General features: G+C 47.0%; 2 protein-coding genes across 5 annotated transcripts; one reads left to right on the forward strand and one right to left on the reverse strand.

Annotated features, from left to right (window-relative positions):
• Positions 1-1,973: 1,973 nt before the first annotated feature.
• PEX11A (peroxisomal biogenesis factor 11 alpha) lies at positions 1,974-8,331 on the reverse strand. Of its 4 annotated transcripts, none has more exons than XM_032983061.2 (3): positions 8,192-8,331; positions 6,826-6,941; positions 1,974-5,168 (listed from the first exon to the last, which is right to left on the reverse strand). In XM_032983061.2, the coding sequence occupies exons 1-3, from the start codon at positions 8,329-8,331 to the stop codon at positions 4,693-4,695; spliced, it is 732 nt and encodes a 243-aa protein (XP_032838952.1). In that variant the 3' UTR covers positions 1,974-4,692. The 4 variants fall into 4 exon arrangements, with proteins under 4 accessions (XP_032838952.1, XP_032838950.1, XP_042660221.1 ...); XM_032983059.2 differs by having other exon boundaries at positions 1,974-5,258; XM_042804287.1 differs by lacking the exon at positions 8,192-8,331 and adding an exon at positions 7,396-7,468.
• WDR93 (WD repeat domain 93) lies at positions 8,286-19,858 on the forward strand. Its single transcript, XM_032983058.2, has 16 exons — positions 8,286-8,549; positions 9,307-9,502; positions 10,150-10,214; positions 10,454-10,532; positions 11,395-11,522; positions 12,062-12,100; positions 12,968-13,055; positions 13,854-14,037; positions 14,238-14,308; positions 14,858-14,944; positions 15,262-15,393; positions 15,928-16,144; positions 16,852-16,912; positions 17,659-17,815; positions 17,942-18,122; positions 19,336-19,858. Exons 1-16 carry the CDS (start codon positions 8,286-8,288, stop codon positions 19,451-19,453), a joined length of 2,067 nt encoding a protein of 688 aa, XP_032838949.2. The 3' UTR covers positions 19,454-19,858.
• Positions 19,859-19,973: the final 115 nt, after the last annotated feature.

A 19,973-nucleotide genomic window follows, 5' to 3' on the forward strand; every position in this document is an offset into this window, starting at 1 on the left:
CATGAGGCAAGGAGACCCTTGGCGTGTGGCTCAGCATCAGTGGAGGCCCAAGCAGCAGAATCAAGTCCTTGAAGACCCGCAGCTGCCCAGCTCCCCTGTGCAGGACACAGAGGTGTGCACCCGGCATGGCCTCATGGCTCCCTGCTCCTGGCTGCATTGCTTCCCAGGGATGTGGGAAAGCCACGCATGGGAGGAAAATACTCCCTTTCCTCCTGAAGAGCCTGAAGTTCATTTCCAGTCCCACGTTCTGCAAAGCTCACAGGCCTGCCTTGCTGGCTGGGTGCAGCGGCATACAAATGTCCTGGGCTGCCTCCAGCTTGGCAGCGGGGTGGGTCACTGCTCTCCAGACAGCAGGACAAAGGGCAGCAGCCTGCTCAGAGTTTGCTCTCTTGGCACTGAGACTTTTTCCAGCCCCACTGGCCTTGCTAAATATGCAGGGGGCATGCCAACCTTGTCTCTGCCTTGGCTGGAGTTGGGATCAAGAGACAACACAGCCTTTGCACTACTAACACCTTCGCTCATCCCCTCCCCTTCCTCTGGGACAAAGGCTGTGCCAGTCCCGTGTTCTGCAGTGAAAAGGCACCAACGCCTCCACCCCCTGCCACTCCACCCCACACCAGAAACACTTTCTATGTTTCTTCAGGCAATATTTAGAGCTCACTGGATCATCTGGGTGCAGGGCTGCAGTTTCACACCCTTGTCTCCAGTCTGCTCCATACCTATTAATATATCACAGTGAGGGGATGAGCCAGACCCCCAAAGACCTGCAAAGCATCTTTACACTTAGATGTGGGAGGGGTCCGAATGGGTAACTAATTCATTTCCATGCCTTTTGGCAGGATCAGCACCCCCTAAACCACTGCTGGCAGATGTCTGTCCAGTTTCCTTTTAAGGACTGCCTTCATGGGCAATCCATTTAGTGTTTTGTTTTACTTACAGTTCAGAAAAAGTGTGATTTAATGACCCTTTGCTGCAGTATAAACATATTACCTTCTAAATGTATTTAGAGACCAATTTATTGCCTTCCTCTTGGCAGACAACCTTTTAGACATTTGAAGACTTCTCACACCCTCCCCCAGTCACCTTTCCTCTACAGAACCAGTTTACTTGATCCCTCCCCAGAGATGGTTTTTAGATCTTTGATTGTTCTTTCCGCTCACCTGGGAATCCTGAATGGCTCACATATTTATTGAAATATCATGCCAAGCACGGTATTAATATTAAGGACTTGTCTATAAGTAGATTAGAAGATTACTTTGCACATCTCATACAGACCACTCTCCTGTTAACTGTTTCCATTACAAAACATGTATGAGACCAGTAATTCAGAAGGAAACTTGCTAAAACATTGCTGAATGCAATACTTTATACATTGTTCAGGAACTGGTACTTTGGAGCTTCCAAGTTTCCAAGGCTCTTACTGCAGGGGGTAGGAGCTAAAGTAAGTTCTGTTTTCATGTTTATCCTGGCTCCATTCCAGCTGGAGATCTTACCCTTCGCTCCCTGCCCTGAACAGGCATTTGTTGTTAAACAACTACAGTGATTTGCCCTAAGAGCCATACAAATGAAAGGCTGTTTATAAGATACTAAAATGCAGGTGTATCCATTCCTTTCACCATAGCTGTGCCTATGCCAGGCAGAAGGCTCCAGCTCTCACCACTGGTACTCAAAGGCAACTGATAGCAATTCTCAAAACATCCCTTTGTTTCAGGGCATTTCATGTGTGCAGTTTTACCTGGTAATCACATAGTTACTTCTTCATGGTTTTGCAACTGAACTGGGGATTGTAAATTAGTCTGATGAATCTGTCTGCCTCCTTGCTATTGCAAAAGGGTGGCTCTAAAGCTGAAGCACAACTATAGGCAATGTCTCTTTAACAGTATTGTCCATCGTAAAATCCAGAAATGGGTGGGAGGATTCCTCCTTCAGCATCTCTTTACACCACCTTCTATGTTACACACACAGACACAGTGTCACACTCATCTCAGTTTATTGCTTGTGTTCAAACAGCTGTCTTTATTCCAACTGCTGTATTAGAAACAGACACAAAATAAAGGCACTAAAAGGATTTTCTCCATATGATTGTGATTCTATGGCTTCAGTCACATTATGTTAAGGTACATTAAATTGCTACCCTCCAGCTGGGGAGCAGAAGGCAAGTATTAGTGCTTAACATCCAGTAAAGAGAGTTACTCCTGTATGTTCCAACCCACATCATGCAGAAAGGGACAGGTAAGGCTGAGACAGGATGAAAATTCACTGCCTCATTTCTCACATTAAGTCTGTACTTGCTAATCCATGCCAGCCCCTACAGGAGAAACATCAAAGCCTGGCTCATAGCTTTGCACACTGTTTGCCTGGCACAAGGGAAAAACCCACACTTTTACCTCCACAGGGCACAGGGAGGTGGAGCTAGCTAGGGGCCACATCACTATATTAATCCATTTCCCTTTACCTATGAAATACAAGAGAAAAAAGAGAAATCAGTTCGCTAACCAGTGAAAGAAGTATTTTGTATCCAAGAGCTCCCCTGAGAGGAATTAAAATTGCATTTTTTTGCAAGAAGATGAAATTCTGTAGACAAAAGGTAGCCAAACCTCTGCTGCCAGATCATCAAGACTCCTCTTCTTTCCTTACAGGGGTTGCTACACACTGGGATAATGATCAAATCTGACCAAGGGAGGGATGGGCTCCACATTGCCAGGATCTCAAAGGCTAATGGAGTAAAGAAACAAAAAAAATTCCATCGTTAAAAAGGAGAGGAAGCCCTTGAAGACAACATATCCCAAATGTAATGCTCCATTATGGTCTGAACTGCCAGTACGCTCTACTTTTAGTGGTATTCATTTCCATATTAAAAAGAAGAGCTGCTGCAGGCCCCTTTTGGTCTTCAAGCACACTTAATTATCCTGCCCAGCAACCTCTTTTTTCAAACACTTCATTGGCAGGCTAACACTTAGATTCAAACTGGAATTAATTCCAAGCCTGACCACAATGATTTAAGGTAAACTGGGGCACTGCCTTACCACATCTACTCAATTCCACAACCTTCACCTTTTAATAAAGGAGACCAGCACCTTTTAATTTCTGTTTTCAGACAGCATCGAAATAATAAGAGAGTACTTTGGTCCAGGTTAGAGTAGTCTCTATTCATGTCTCCTGACAGATTAAACAAGGAGTCCTTGCACTAGAAAGTAGCAGAACACACAGACCTAACTCTGATGAAGAAAAAATGGTAATTTTATCTCCTATATAATGTGCAAATTCTTCTCAGATGGTGTCAGAACTGGTATTCTGCAAAGTCAGGAACAACAAAGACTGCATGCCATGTTAGACAGCTGGACACAGCATTTCTCCTTTAACCCAGATTACACTGCCAGGCAATCATTCCCAGTAAGGTAAATGATGAACAATAATGCAGTTGCAGGGCAAATGCAAGGCATTTTCAAATGGTAGAACCCATTCAACCAGCAAGGGAACACACAAGAAATCTTATGATCAAGAGAGGGGAGGATAGGGAGGACCAGATAGGAAAATACACACCATGAATGCCCAAATCCAGTAATAAGCTCTTCCTCTCACAGGGGATTCTGATATTGTCATGACCAACTCCATTCCCTTCCCTCCGGGAGCTTACACAACTAGAAACACACTCTTGCAGGTTTTCTGACTCAAAGAGCTCCGAGCCAGGCTTCTCTCCTTAACCGCAGGTTCCAAAGCTCCTCATTAAACTGGAATTTGTCATGTAAAATTAAATCAGCAAAAAAAGCTCCTTATCACAGTATGATTGATGGAAAATTGTTGTACTTGGAATCACAGGGGTTTGGGAGTTAAGGTGTGTGTGTAATGGGAAATGTGCTTGTGAGTGGTTCCAGATTCACAGCTTTGGAAACCCAGTTCCCTACAAATCACAGCATTGTCAGGAGTCAGACAAGCTTCTCCCATACACTGTCCTTCCCCAAAACTCTTAGCCATGGCCTGCTGGAGAAGTCAGAGTCAGCGGTCAACAGTCCTTGGCTCACATTATTGAAGGAAAAGAAGAAAGTGCTGATTTCCTGGGACACAAATTGGCACTTATTAGACTACAGATCCAGTGTCACCAGTGCATATTACAGAGATCAGCAGAAGGTCAGATCATACCACTCTTCAGCTACCATCACGCTGCATTCAAACCACTGCTTACAGATAAGAGGATCCATCAACCCAAACCCATCAGAACACCTGTACTCGACATCAGGCCATTTTAACTGCAGCTCCCAATTTGCCTGAGCCCACTATAGAAAATCTGACTGTAGGAGCCTTTGATTGGTGAACTACAGCTTTCCAGTGTAAATACAATTATTTATGAGTCATATACCTATTACAGTTTTCTATGCAGCTATTTCACAGCCCTGTATAAAAATATAGGACCATCCATATTTCTTTGTCTAGCAGCCATGTTCCAAGTCCTGTTTCTGTGAAATATTACTCTGCCTTCTCCCATGTCCACTCCATCAGGTAGTGTGTCATGGCACCAAACTCATCTGCAAAGACAGAGGGAAGGAAAAAGGGTAGAATTCACTTATTTAGAGGACAAAATTAATCTTGAGGTTACTGAGAGATGTGTTCATTTTGAAAGTGCCATAGTAGGATAAACACCTATCAGAGGATCAAAGCTGTTGGCTTGCTGTATACTATGCAGCTCCTTTTATGTCACTGTTTCAGCTTCAGATGTGGGCTTGCTAATGTGAGGATCCCCATCAGGGAGGAGAGGACTCCGCAGAAACCAATCACTCCTGGATTGGTCTTATAGATCCCTAGCGTATCCAAAGGACCTGGGAGATCACAGAGATTCTTCACCAAGTCCAGCAGCAAAGGAGGATTTCTTTTCAGTATCTGAAACAGCAGGAGGATAAAACCGTGCACACCATGACCTTTCATACAGTGTAGTTTTTGATTGTGTTTGTCCCAGAAGGAATTCTCTTTTGCCTTTTCTTCCTGTATAGCTTGTTCCAGCCTCCAGGAGATCTCATACCAGTCCCTGGCTAGATTTATCAGAACTGAAAAGTAGTAACACTTGGTAGCCCAATTCCGCCACTTCAGCTTATCGACATCAGGTTGGAGCCCAACGCTCTTCAACCACAGGACTGCATCGCAGACGAAGTAGAGGGCACGGGTCAGGTTAGAGGCTGTAAGGCAGAAGCGAGGAACCACATCTGGCAGCTGTGTAGATCTCCTGGCTGCCACCAAGGCATGGACCATGTTGCCCAGTCTGAACACTGCAAGAAACCCCACAAAGGTTAGCATGGCCTGGCCTTTACTGCAGAAACACGGCCCTACGCAGGACAGCTTGGTATGTCACTGTCCACACATACTTTTAAAAACCTTAGTGGGTGCTGAACATTTGTATGCTCAAGCATTTTCTTTGCAGAGTGTGAAAAGCTAGTATTAGTGAGGAAAGGGGGGTAAACATCTCTGTTCTGTCCTGCACCAGCCCAGTACATACACACAAATTTTGTCAATAGCCAGGACTTGCAGCCTACTCTTGCCGCTCCATTCTCAGTGTCTGGGTGCCCTCTGGAACAATATCACCAACTGCTCTGAATGAGCCAGTGTCAGCAAAAAAGTGACACAAACAAGAGCCTGCAATTTCAGCTGTACACTTCATGATTTCACCTGACTCTGGGCAGGAGATGTTACTGCACTAGCCTCGTTGCAACCATGAGCTACAATTTTCCTAAGCTTTCCATGAAAGCTGGTGATTCATGTGCCAAGCACACTGTCAGCCAAGTCCCTCCTCAACCATGCATTTGCCAGAGGTACACGTAGTTCCCTGCAAACAGGAACAGTGTATTCCATTTCAAGCTATAATATATGGCAAGCCTGATTTCATCTGCTGCACAGTTTAGGTTTCACCCTGTGAATGTTAATACAATATTATGCAAAATAGTTTTCATAACCTGCTGCACTGTCACAGTGACAGATGTTGGCAGCACACAAACTTAGTGGAACTGCAAGGGTCCTGAACTTAGGCCTCATGTCTATTAGTGTTTTGTTCAGCAGAAGCAAGAGAATTACGGCTATGGTGAGAAACCAGCTGGCCTCCCTGCTTGAAATTACCATACTCTGGAGCTAGCTGGAATAATAAAGCAAATCCATGGTAACGCATTAAATTAGAATATTTGCCTCGTATACTGAAGTTGTTTCAGGATTGAGCAATTGATAAGTAGGTGTAAAATCAACCCAAAAGCAAGCAATACAACCACAGCAACAGTGTAACCATAATGGATGCAACTGTGACACAGCATGAAGTGATGCAAACGGTTAGACTATGAGGAAAGTATGAAAGGTTATAGCATTTAGTAGAGTATAAGTGCTAAAGAAAATTAATATGTAAGGTAGGATATAAAAAGTCATACTGAAGGATGGTCCTGCAGAGGTGATTTTATTGGGATGATGATCTTTAACATTAGACTGTCTCAAGCCATTAGTTGGAAGGACTGATGAGAACACAGTAAGCCAGCTTTGCATCGTAACTCTGTGGTCTGTCCTTGAACAGAGATGATAACTTGATCTCGGCCACAACAGCTGACTGTTAACCTACTTCTCTAGTTGTCCCAGTGATAATTCAGATTCTCTGTTTGGAAAGGAGGCTGAGGAAGTAATAAATGTCTATTTGGCCCTATCTAGCCTGGCAAGCCAAGGTCTATTGACAATTTTGTGAATATATTAAAACAGGTTTTGTGGCTTAAGGTAAGTTAACTATAGAAAACACAAGGCCAGGAGCTATTTTGCTGGGAGGAGCAAGTGAAGAAGGATTTATCCCTCTAGACACCAGGTACTTACTTTTCCGGCCAGAGCTCATGCTAGATTCCAACTGCTTGAGTTTCATTACCAGCTTCTCTTTACCAGCCTTATGCTCTATTAAATAGCTAAGCAACATGCATGTGTACTGAGTGGCTCTGGAATGGAAAAAATGAGGAGAACGGCACACAGATGAAACACGGACAATCCACAGCAATAGCAGCAGCAGAGCACCGTTTATTTCCGAGCTTAAGGTCACCGCTTCTCGCAGCCTCGCCGTGCCAGGCCGAGTTATGCCCAGGGGAAGGGGCACAAGTGCGGGGCGGGCGGCTGCGGGGAGGCCAAGCGGTGAGCGGCGAGGGGCCGGCACGGCGGGAGAGGGCCCAGCGCCCACCCAGGGGGACGGGGCTGCTCTCCTGCCCGAGCCAAGGGGCCCTACGGCGGCTGGGGGGCTGCGGGAGGGACCTGCCAGAGCCCCATCACCCTGAGGGGCAGTGGGGGGGATGTTCCACCCCACGGGAGCCCCCGAGGAGCCGGTGCCGAGGGGCGGCTGCCGGGCGGACTGAGCCCCCCCCGCCCGGCGCGGGGAGGCCGTCTCGGCCCCGCACTCACCGGAAGACCTGGTCGCGGCCCTGGCTGCGGTTGGTGAAGTCCACGAAGCTCTCCATGGCGGCGGCGGGGTGGCGGGCGCAGGAGGTGTGCGGGGGCCGCGGCCGCTCCTTCCCGCTCCGCCCGGGACCCGTCCCGCCGGGGGAACGCTCCGCTCCGGGGGCGCGTTCCCGGCCGGGCCGGGCCGCGACGCGCCGTTGCCACGGCGACCGTCAACAGCGGGGCAGGTGTCCCCGCTAAAGGCTCCTCCCCGGCCGCCGGTGCCCGGTAACCGCCGTTAACGGTTGCGGCCGTTCTGGGGAGCGGCTCGGCCCGGCCTTTCGCCTCCCGCTCCCAGGTTAGGCCGCTGCGAGGGTGAGGCCGCCCTGAGCCCGGCTGGGACAGGAGCGGCCCCGGCCCCGGCCCCGCCGCACAGGGGAAAGCTCGGAAGGCACCCGATGTCTTGGAAAAGAAGTCTGCAACTTCCCGTGAAGTCATTTGCTTTCCAGATTAATTGTTGGGATTTTATTCGGTCCGAAGAAGTCTTTTTAATGAAGGGCAAGCTAATATTTTTGCACGCTTTGTCATAATTCTTACACAGACTCGTGCCAAAGCTCTTCCCCTCCCTTTCTCTGTAGATAACCTACAGATGCCTGTGTGGCTGCTACTCTCAGAGCGGGACAAACCCCCTGAACAACAGAGGCAATGCAGCAAGTAGAAATAAGCTATATAGAACAGGGTTGCTCTGGCTACCTATACTGAAAGGAACCCCTCTTCCCTCTTAGAGATCATTAATCATATTTTTCTTTTCTCCCATTACCTTGTGAAAGTAGATATTGCACGGTTCCTCGTTTTTCTGCATCTACTGTGATTCCTGCACCTGTGGTGTGTTTTGCACCTGGAAGGGCATAACCATGGCTGCGTATATCCGGAAGCATCCCCTGGAGATTCCTCCACCATCTGAAAAGGACTGGCTAAAGGAAGACGACGAAGATTTCTTCCTGCAGGATCCCGATCGAAAGCGTGATGCGTTGCCTCAGCCCTTCAGGATGATCAACAAACTGGTGATGCTGGTTTTTGAGAATGCTATGGAAATCATCGAAAGAAAGGAGATGCTCCAAGAAGCGCAAAAACTAAATGTCCACCCCACAAAATGCATTCCTACAGCTGAATTCCAGGTACAGAGTCCCTTACAGAAGAGATAGCATTAATCACCATAGCAGTTTTTCTAGAGAATATCCATTCAGTTGATTTTACATTTTTCTGTGCATCACCTTCCTCGGAATCTACCACCATGTCACTGACTCACTTCAAAAGGCTGCAGCTTCTAAGCTTGTCTGACAGGTTCTGCTTCCCACCCATCTATCACACCTCTCTGAAAAGAGAGAAGCAGATATTAAACAGCCCTAAATTCTCCTTATGCTTCTCAGGCTGGCTCCACCCTTATTTGACAAGGAGAAAGTAATTAGTCAGTAGCATAAAAATGGTCAAACTCAGCTCTGTATTATGGGGAGTACTCTAATGGAAGTGTGAGCAGAAGGGCAGCTCTGCCTTCCCTGTTGTTACATGGAGGTATCCAGGAGGATATGCTGATGTTCTGCAATTGCCCAGAGGAGCTCAGAATTCCATCACAGCTCTGTGTCAGCAGTGGGAGGTCTGAGTGCTACTGAGTTCTTGGCCTTTGAAGCCCCTTCTGTTTGTCAAGAGGGGAAAGGTGCAAGCAAACTTTATAATTTCCAACACAGAACAACCTCTGTGACAGACATAAGAGCTCCTCCACTGCTCTTCTGTGAAAGTTCATGCAAAAATTTTTACCTTGTAGACTAAATCAGCATTTTCTGTTGGTGAAAGGCTAGGAGTATATCACTAATATGGCTGATGTTTTCTCCACTGGGGAAGTGTTTGGGTACACTCATCTTTTCCCTTTCTTGGTAGGTAACTGGAAGAGCCAATTGCCTTGCAGTGTCTGGAAAATACGTCTTTGTTGGTCTGTCTGTGGGTCTGGCTGCCTTCAAGGTATTTGACTGTAAGGAGGTCTGTGCTTGGGATGCAGTCAAGACAGAGATTTGTGCCATCCATGCTTCGGATTTGGGGAATGAGTGCCATGTCCTGCTTGCTGTGGATGAAATGGGTTAGTGTGACATGGATTTCCTTGACATAGCTGGGGATGGCTGTGCCCTGGAGCTGAAGAGTTGGCAGCTGCATTATGGAAGAATGCTAAATCAGTTGGAATGGCTGACAGGTTTCCTAGAAAGCCTGCAAATAGGGTGTTAGATAACAGGTTGTAGCATGACAGAATGGCTTTAGGGCCCTGTGATTAGTAGAGGGTGAGTTTGGTGTCCTCTCTGGAGCAAACAAGGCAGGTGCAGAGCTGAGAGTGAAGTGCAGTCAATTTTAGGAACACCTTGGACCAGGCAGAAAGAACCATTGCTAGGTATATCCTCCTTCCCCTGCCTTGTTTCAGCACCTATAATTACACAGCCCTGTGGTAAATAAGTTAGTTTGTCAATTCATCTGAAACCTATCAATTCTGGTGGATATACTTTTCAAACTGGTTTATCTATCTCTATGTACAATTGAGTGTTTGTTGGTGCTGACATAAGGAAGCCAGCAAAAGTTTAGTGCTGGAAGCAGTGGCATGTTATTCTCTGAGTCCAGCAAAAAGTGTAGTCCTATTAAACCTCCTGTACATGTCGTAGCAGCCATCTCCCACGAGCATGCCTACCATCTATTCACTTTTCTCCTACTACTACTGTTACTTTTGTATTTCTATTCCAGGCCTTGTCTGGCTCTTCTGTTTTCACAAGGAAAGCTTCTTACTCATTAAAATCCTAAATGAAGTGGTAAGTACTGAGTTAATTCCATAGATGCTGACCAAATGCTGGTAAGTAATCAATCATGAGGAGTACTAGTTGCCCTCAGGAATTTCTGCCATGGGCAGCAGCCCTCCAAGAGTGCTGCCCAATACTTATTCCTGTCCTAACAATCTGTCTGGTCTTCACTCTGTTGAGAACTGTGTAAGCCCATGGGTCTCTCGGAATTGGTGATCCTGCTTTGATGCCAGCCTGTTTGAATTTGGCAGGAGGATATCAGCAAGCGAAGTACTTGTGTGGAGGTGGTGCTATCCCCAGGAGGTGATTACGCAGGAGTCCTGCTGCAAGGCAAGTTCAGGAACATGGTGTGTTTGGTAAAGGCTGCTGTGTTCTAGCAGAGGGGCCAGCAGCAATGCTTTTAAAATGTTCAAAGTGTTCTGGGTTCCCAGGGATTCTGTTCCTAACCCTCCTGGTCCCTCCTCCAGTTTAGAGAGCTGTTCCTGCCTCTCTCTGTCCTCCCCAAAAGACCTGATGTGGATCAGGACTGCTCCCAAAAGTGAGCTGTCTGGAAATGGTCAGTGCATTTCCCAGCTCCCAGAAGGCTCAGTGAAAGCAGGTTTCCCACTTCTCTCCAGATGTATCAAACTCAGTTCTTCCTCTGGTTTGCTATGGCTCACTATTACACTGAAAATGTGTACATCTGAAGAATCTTCTCTGCAGACATAAACCAGACAGCAGAGACAGTCTCTAAAAACACTACAACAGACTTCCTGCTACATTTTTCTGCTTCATGGCAGCTGCCTTTGTCAACACTTTGCTGCTAGCAGGTTTTCTGAACCCGTGTTTGGTAGAATCTGCCTGGACATATACTGAGAATGAGATAAGTAGCATTCACAGAGAACCAGTGTGAGACCACATCTCACACTCTACCTAAGAGGCTACAGGTCAAATTCTTTGACTGAGTTGCTTCACATAATTTGTTTGGTGGATGTTGGACCTCGAGGACTTGAGCTGGAGGCTGAGATGTCAGTCTCAGTCAAGCATATGAAGCCTTAAGAGGGAGGAGAGGTGGGCTGTATGGAGTTCACAGGGATTTTATATTTCAATAAATATCCAGATCTTGTTTTGATGATATAAGATAACAGAGGCTGTTTGCTTGAAAGACCTTTTCTCCTCATTTCCAATTGCTCAACATGGTTTCTCAATGCAGACAGCACAAAAGCTTGGCTGGAGATCTACCGATTGCCTAAGGATTCCTGGCTGAAGGAGATGGAAAAGAACCCAGAAGCTGCAGCAGGCCTAGCTTGCAGGGAGAGGAGGTCAAGTTGGACATCTGTGGTACAAACCGGTTCCATCTCCCACTGTGCTATTTTTTCTTATACCCTTTTGCCTACAGGTCTTTCCTCAAGCTGTGCTCCTGCTGACAGTGACAGCAAGATACAGGCTGAACAAGTCTGTCAGCCCAGGGGGATGGAGCATATGTCTCTACAGCTGCCCATCCCACATTTCACAAGGCTTTTTTGTTATTGGGACATGTTTGTTCTCCCAAGACAGGCTTTCCGGTGAGGTTCCCTTGGTCTCAGCACTCCTGCTGCCCCTCCCTGAAAATGGCAGCTCCTTTCCCAGCAGTATTGCCCCATCTGAGGAGGCTCTATCTAAGGGTATTCCCACAGGGCTTCTCCCTTATGTTACTGGGGGAAAGTGAAGGAGTGGGAATCAGGCCCAATACCTCCACTTGGGAGTCTGGTCCTGCACCAGGGTTCATGTTTCAGGCGATCTACAAGAGGGATCTGGTGGGGTCACAGTGGAACCTGCCTGAGCAGGACAGGGTCTCTGCTTGTTTGCACTAACTGCTGTCACCTCTGATTCTTTGGCAGTTAAATCTGGAGCTGCATGAAGATGGTTCTGCAGAGATGGTAACTGGCCTCAATGAATATCCTGAGCTGTTATGGGGAATTTTAAATGCCGAGACAGTGCTTAATCCTCTCCTGCATCGCTTTCACCCTGTTAGATTTTACCTCTCAACACACAGGCAATTTCTGCCCAGCACTACCAGCTAACCTTCTGTGGTACCCGCCTTGTAACTCTTCCCTCTTCCTTCAGCAGAGACTTTCCTGGCCAAGCTGCTTCTCAGCCCTGTCTTCAGGGAAATGTCCCCCTTAACTTAGCCAAGCATAAAGCAAACAACCAGGCATTCCCTCTTTGCTGATTCAATGTAAACTACCCAAATCCCTGCCTCTTCCTTCTCAGACATGGCTGGTTATTTAGCCAGACCTTTTCTGGTTAACCAACTGTCAATGCATGTGGGCTGGGGTGGTGGTGTTGGTGACACACCAGTGCTGGTCCCCTGTTAGGACTTTCTATTCATAGTCAAGCACATATGTGACCTCCACCAGTCCTGGGCTCTCTGAATTAAAATCTAGTTCTTGTATTCAGTAGCACTCTGAAACCTTTAGTCCTGCCTTTTGGTGCCTTGCTGTGCCCCACCCAGGTCTGTGCTTCAATAAGAATAATTCAGATAGATTAGTAAGATCAGAAGTGGAAGCTATTTAGAGCACAGGGACAGGAGGTGTCTGGGCATGAAATCCTTTGTAATGTTGGGAGAGTAGTGACCTCCCTCAAGCTTCTGTGTTTTGGCCTGAAGAATGAGCCTAAAACCAGTATCTCCTAGTCAGTGTCAGCCAACATTTGCATATACTTCCTTTAGGAAGCATTTGATTCCCATGAGCAAGTGAAAACTTAGCAGTGTAGGGCACAGCACAGTTTTCATTTTTCTGTTGCAGGAGTCTCCTGTGTCTGCAAACAGAGATGATGCAAAGCTGAGTCTCCCAGTGCTGCTGCTGAAAGTGAAGCCACCCAAACCCATTACAGGTCAGGACTGATTCTGTACTTGCAACCTACACCCTCCTTCAGGTGGTAAAAGAATCATGGCCCTTATGACTACAGAACAGGTCAGAAAATTTCAGTAACTTGCTCCCTGGTCCCTTCCTGACCTGTCTTTGTAGTTACATTTATTCCTGTAGTGGGAGTTGCTTCTTAAGCATGTAAGATGGTTACCATCTTACACGTCACCTTTGTTAGCACAAAATACTTCAGTTTGTCTTGAAGTGAGTGTTATACACCCTCAGCTTCATTGTCACTGCAGAGGTAGGAGGTTGTTTCAGTAACATAAGGGGGAAGCCCTGTAGGAGTACCCTTACGAAGGGGCCCCTCAGATGGGTGCAATACTGCTGGGAAAGGAACTGCCAATTTCAGGGAGGGGCAGCAGGAATGTTGGGACCAAAAGAACCTCATTAGAAAGCCTGTCTTGGGAGAATAAACATGTCCTAGTGTCAGGTGCAACCTGACAGCACCCCTAGTTCTTCACTCTGAGTCCTGGATTCATAGGAAAATGCTGAGGATGAGGAGGGAGCAGACCTTATGATGAGGCACTGGTAGGGAGAATGTCACAGAAAGGCAAGGTGGGCTGGGTCCTCAGATGACTTGCCCTCGTCTCTGCCTTCAAATACTGGAAAATGGGCTAGTGATATGCAGAGTCCCACAGAAGATGCAGTGTGTCCCTTGTCAAGACAAGGCCACTTTGAAGGAGGGACAGTCAGAGTGTCTCTGAGCAATCCATAGTGTCTGCTCCTCCAGGGTTATGCCTTTTCCCTTGTGTTCCCAATCCAGGCAGTAGTTTTAAAAGCCCTTTAGATGCCTTGAAGAAAGTGGATGATGGCAGCATGCTTGGCTTGGGGTACAATCACCTAATCAAGGACTCCCAGTGGGAGCAGCACGAAGCAATATTCCGCAGCACTTATCAGGAGTCTCTAGAGGCCGAGGGTGAGAGTGAGAGCAAGGAGGAGATCCCCAGGTGAGTGGGAGCACCAACCAGGATTTCAGTTCATGAGATACCAACACTGGACACTTTTCAAGTGTATGTAGAAGCTTCTGTCTTAGCTTTGCCTCCTTCATCCCAAAGCTTCAGGGCAGGGGGCTAGAGCCATTCCAGGTCTTTTTGTGGTGTTGCCTATCAAAGCCTTTCTTTTACATACATTTCTTCCTTTTTTTCAGACATGCTACTTTTCATTTTCTCCTGCCTAGCCGGATCCTACAGGCGGGACCTGAAACAGAAGTACAGCCAGGTATCCAAATGGGCAAAAACCTGTTAACCAATGAAGCACGTCGTTGCATGGCACTGAGCTCCAGTTAGAGCTCAGGGGGTCTGGCTTGGGTTCACTATATAAATTCCATCTCTAAGAATGTAAGTCTGGATAAAAATGTCAGCCCTAAGATTTACAAGTCAGTTACTGGCATGGAGTCAAACAAACTTAGCTCTATAGGTTAAAAAAAAAAACAAAACCAAAACCAACCAACCAACCAAACAAAAAAACCCCAAAAAACAAAACAAACAAACAAACAAACAAACAAAAAAAAAAACAAAACCCAAAACTGCAAAAACCTGCCCAAAACACTAACAAAGATGAGAGGGCGCATAGGAAAGATAAAAATAACAAACAAGGGGAGACTTTGTTCTGGTTTAGTTTCTGTGTGACCAGAGTTTCTATAAGTCCTATCAAGGAAACTGTGAGAGCTCTAATGAGAGCTTTCTAATGGTATTTTGGTGTCCTGGATTGTTCCTTTCTTTGTCCCTAGTCTCCTTCTATCTTTTGTTGTCCCCTTCTCTGTACCAGATGTTCCAGCCGGCATCAGTGTGCACTGGGATGGAAGCCACAATCTCTGCTTGTACTTACTTAACCAACCACTCAAGGAGAAAGTGGGTAAGAAAGTCTTGCTTTCTCTAGCAGAGCACTCTGTGAGGAATGGAGTATTCGGTGGCCAGTGTCTGTCATTCAGCTGGATCTTCATGATTTAGGGAAATGTGGAACAGGGAGGAGAGCCACCTCATATCTTGAGTTAAGCTGGCATTTAGATTTTGGGGCTTCATGTTGCACAGTCTGGCAGTATTTTTAGTGAAGACACTCTGGCAGAGGACTGCAGAATGGTGCATGTTTTATTGGGAAACTGGATGCTAGTTTTGTGAGAGAGAATGCTCCGCACCTTCTTTACAGGTGTCTCTCCCTGTCCTTCTGTTCAGACCCTGATCTAAAACCTGATGTTGTGTGGCCATGTGCAGCTCCAATTGCATGCTCAGCTCTCAGTTCCTGCTCTAGGTACCTCGCACTGGCATGTGAAGATGCAACAATAACTATTTGGGATAAACAACTAGGTGAGCTTGCCCTTTAGGACTGTGTATTGGGATCACTGTGGATAAATTTCTCTCTTTCTAGGAGTTTGAAGCTCTGGCTTGGTGTGAACAAGGGCGTGAGTTTACAAACAAATCTGAAAACAGTTTGGACTTAGCTGTTCATCGGATGCTTGGCCAGAAGTTGCCAGTGCAGCATGACTGCCCTGGCCCTTGCAGAACCATTCCCATCCACAGCAATGCAGGGGCTGTGAGCTGCTGCAGCAAGGGCTGATGACTGTCTTGCCCTGAGGCTGTGAGACAGTGACAGTCACTGTTTTGCCATTGCACACTCAGGTCATCTTTGAGGCTGTTGTGGCATCACAGTCCAGGATGCCAGCAGTGCTAGTGTCATCCTGTTGTGATGCAGAATCTTCTTCTGCCATCAGGATTGTTCTGGTGACTGTTGCCCCTGAGCAGGATACAGTCTAAGCTAAGCTTTCCTTGGATAAAGTACCTTTTTCTTCCTAAACTGCTATTTTTTTTATTTTTTTTTTTTTTTCCCCCCTGCTTCCTCAGGATACCCACTGTCTGTGACTGCCATTCTAGAGGAACGTCTCATCCGTAGTGTCCACTTCCTGCGGAGTTCTGCAGCTACCAGCAATGAGACACCTTGCCCTGGTACAGATCCTGCCTGTCCCATCGTGCAGCTTCTAGTGCTGTGTACAGACAGCTCTTTCTATTTGGTGAAAGCACCCAGGGCTGGGAAGTCCAGCATCACACTCCTGGCAGACAGGTGAGGTAGACTCTCATAGGCCTCACTTCAGTCAAAGAAACCACGTGGTATTGTGGTCAGGTCCAGCAGGGACCCCCAGAGTTCTGTGGAGTAGAGAACTTTCTAATGCTTTTACCCAGATAGCTCTGCCGTGATGCTGTCAGCAGCAAGTGTGGTTTTGCTAGGAGTCAGTTCAGTGCTAAAATCAAATGGTTATGACAAAATTAGGGGTGTTTCTGTGTTCTTCTATACACCAGAACATAAGTGCTTGTAGCACTGCTCCAGGGCTGATGTTCAACCAGCTGGGTCTCTGCCAGGTACCCAGGGGAATTTTTTCTTCTCTCTTCTGCCCTTGCCACAATAACTTCCCCTTAAAAGTGAGAGTAAGCATATCTTGCCATCTTTCTATCAACTTTATGTTCATTTATCCCTGTGGTTTGAAGAGAAGGGTCAACTTTGGGGAAGTTGGTGCTCTGAAGGCTGTGGTTTCATGACTCCATGGCAGGCAGGGGATTTGTATCACCAGCATAGTTCCTAGGCAGGTTTGCACAGGGGTGGGTCTCAGGGATTCCTGCCGAGGAGGAGGCAGGCCTTGTCTCCATAGGGAACGGGCTTGGCTAGAACTTTATGTCAACCCGTGTGCCACAAACTGCCATTGTCATTATCACAGCCTCTCAGTATGTGCCAGGTACATGAAAGAGTGACATGAGCCTGAGTCTGTTTTACAGGCCTGAAGATCCAAATCTTGCTGTCAGCACGGTGGTGCCTGTCCTGGCATTCCCCAGTGCAGTGAGTATTACTGCCATCTCTCTTAAGAATGGGGTGAAAACACAAGTCCATCTGGCCTAGGATCCTGTTTCCAGTAATGGCTGTAACTGGATGCCTAGAAGAGAAAGAACAGGGCAATCGGATACGGTACTGCCCTCACATGCTTTTCTAGCCTCCAACTATTTTTAGCATAGAGACTTCCTGCATCAGTTACAGGTCTATATGTACCTGGTCACTCTCAAAAGATTTATCTTGCATGATCTTACTCAGTATACCTTTGCACCCATGTCCTCTAATTGACCACTGAGGTGGGAGGCCTTGGAGGCACATGGGCAGGTCCAACTGAAAAGATGAGAGAGTTCAGCCATAAAGCTTCAGGCATCAGGTCAAATATGAGAGGGCATCATGATGAGGCAAAGTTACAAGCACAAGTCCAGCCAGCCCTTTCAAGTGGCCTCAGAAAATTTTCAGGCGTGGGGAGAAAAGGACTAAAAGCTGCTCGCCAGAGCTAGCCATGCAGAAGGCTGGATCTAGTTCATTTCTAACCTGCCCTGCTGCCCTTTTCCAATCCCAGCCTGCAGCAGTTCCAGTCCAAGTTCCCTGCACAGCCTGTTCTTAATCTACTGTGACTCTATGACTGCTGGACAGGCAAAGAAAACAGCATCATAGTTGGGCATGCGAAGTCCTGAATGTCATTCCATGTCCTTTCCAGGGAATGCTTTTAATTTCTTTTACATCTATTCCTAAGTGCCAACTTGCTGTTTCAGGCCCTGGTCATCTTCTGGGATGGCACAGTGTCCCTGATGAACACTGCCACATCGCAGATTGTTTACTGCTTCAATACTCCACTTTCTCATACTGTAGCATCTCCCTGGCACCCAGTGTTCACAGTGGATAGTGTGAATTGGTGCTTGCTGCTTCGAGGTGAGTAGCATGCTGAAGTGGTCCTAGATACATGGTCACTGAGTGCATTCAACTGTGCACTGATCCTTGATAGTTCTTATTGGATGACTCCTGATGCAATAGCCCACTGTTTTCATTTCTGTCTAGGAGATAAGAAGCAGCAGGGAGATGCATTGGCAGAGAGCAGAACCAGTCACAGCACCATCTTCCTTTTTGACTTCAGCTTCTACCCACTGGAGGAGGCTTTCCCAAAGGAACCAGATTTGCCTCTCAAATCCTTGCAGAACCTGTCATGGATGGAGAGATGTAACATTTTCTTACGTGATAGGTAAGGTTCTCCTTCTGCCTGATAGGTAAGTGCACCTGCATTATTGTAAACTGTGGCGTTGCTCAGGTCCATGCGAGGTCTCACCCTAGAGCTTCTGGGTTCTGTGTGCTGGGACAGATTTATTTTTGCATAAGGTTGGTGTTCAGGTAGCTGGATTCCTGACAGCCACCCAGAACCCTTCCTTCTCTCCCTTCTGTCCGTCTTAGAACAACTTAATGGCTGTAAGTCAGGATGCCTGCTGCAGGCTTGTCATTCCAGGTAGAGAGGGCCTGCTAGTTGTAATATGCTTTTGTGTAACACAGATTGTACAAATTTGGTGGGGAATATGATCCTCACTTAAGTGTCTGCATCTTCCTTTGACCCCATAGCCAGGCAGAGCTGGCATCTCTTTGTACCTTGTTCCTGAACTCCATTCCTAGGTTCATTTGATGTTTAAGTAGAGTTGTGTTGGAGGTTTCTCGGTTTGAGAAGGTCCCCAGCACCGTCAGGCTGAGATTGCAGAATTTAGCTAATGCACTGAGTTCATGCCATCACTAGATGGCAATGTGACATCTCTTATTGGGTGACCTTTTCCTTGGATTACTTCTTTTGGGAACCTGGAGCCAGATCCGTGCCAATGACATTGTTTGTTCTTTTCACTATGCCTTAATTCTCCAATTTGAAATGGAACAGGTGGGTGCAGGTATGACCATACAGCACATATTACCTGGTAGCCTTCCCTAATTCCTTGTCTCCAGGGTGAGGTGAACCCTGTGGTGTTGTATGGCTAGTTAAGTGCAGAAAAGTTTCATCCTATGCTACCAGCCACTAGTTCTGTCCCTCCTTCTCATAAAGCTGTAGAGGAGACTTTTGTCTGCTTTAGAGCAAAAAAATTGGGGAGACATCACCTGTGGGGGATATCTTGCTCCCTGGGTAGAAAGCTGAAGCCAGAGCAGAGCAAAATACAACTGCAGTGAGCCCTGTGTGTACAGAGGCTAACAGACAAAGAGAAATATGGAGGTCATTGCTGTCAAGAGCGGTAAATTTGAGTGCTGAGTGGCATGAGAGAATCACTGAGGTTTTTTGGACACAAGAACTCTGAACTGCTTAATTTGTAGTGAGCCCCAGGGACCCTTGGGGGGAACCAGACTAAGGTTGTCTAAGCACTGGGGGAATGGCAGGGACTTTTTTTCTTTTTTTCCTACTTTTTACCACCTTTTTTTCCTCTCGTTAGGCAGCAGAGCCTGCTGGGGCTCAGGGAGCAGTTGCCTGAGTACTGGAGTCGGCTGCAGGCACAAGCAGCTGCCATGGACGAGGAGAGACAGAAAGAGAAGGGACAGAAGAAGTCGTAGTCAGCCTTGCATCCTGAGGGCCAGGCTCTGCACCATCACAGTCCTACAGACCCATGATCCAGCACTGATATTTTGACAGCAACTCTATTCCAGCCTGGGGCAATTTGTCATCTGAAATAGCTGCTTGCCTGCCACTGCTCAGCCACAGGGATCTGTGCCCTGCCTCTCTCCTTACCTAACCCTCAGCCTGTTCTAGCAGGGTTCATCCCTTCCTCATCAGAGACAAGCGCTAGTGATTGGAAGGGTCTTGAGGTAGGAAAGGCCTCTATTTGAGGTGGCAGGCCCAACACGTGTGGTTCAGAAGTATTTGGGCTGGATCTCTGTGTCTTCCCAGAGACCTGGAGCATCAGAGCAATGTAGTATGTTACAATATTCCTCTTTAATAAAAGCTTTTCTCCAGTAAAAGTCTCTTGCTCTTCATAGGACTGGCGTTTTAGCAGATTCTGATGTTCTGTCCTTCTGTTGCTGGGGCTCACCAATGTGTTTCATCTTATTCTCTGACCCAGATAGGCAAGCAGCA

Source organism: Tyto alba, unplaced genomic scaffold (assembly GCF_018691265.1).
Source record: "Tyto alba isolate M040663 unplaced genomic scaffold, T.alba_DEE_v4.0 Super-Scaffold_41, whole genome shotgun sequence".
In the NCBI taxonomy this organism is placed as follows: domain Eukaryota; kingdom Metazoa; phylum Chordata; class Aves; order Strigiformes; family Tytonidae; genus Tyto; species Tyto alba.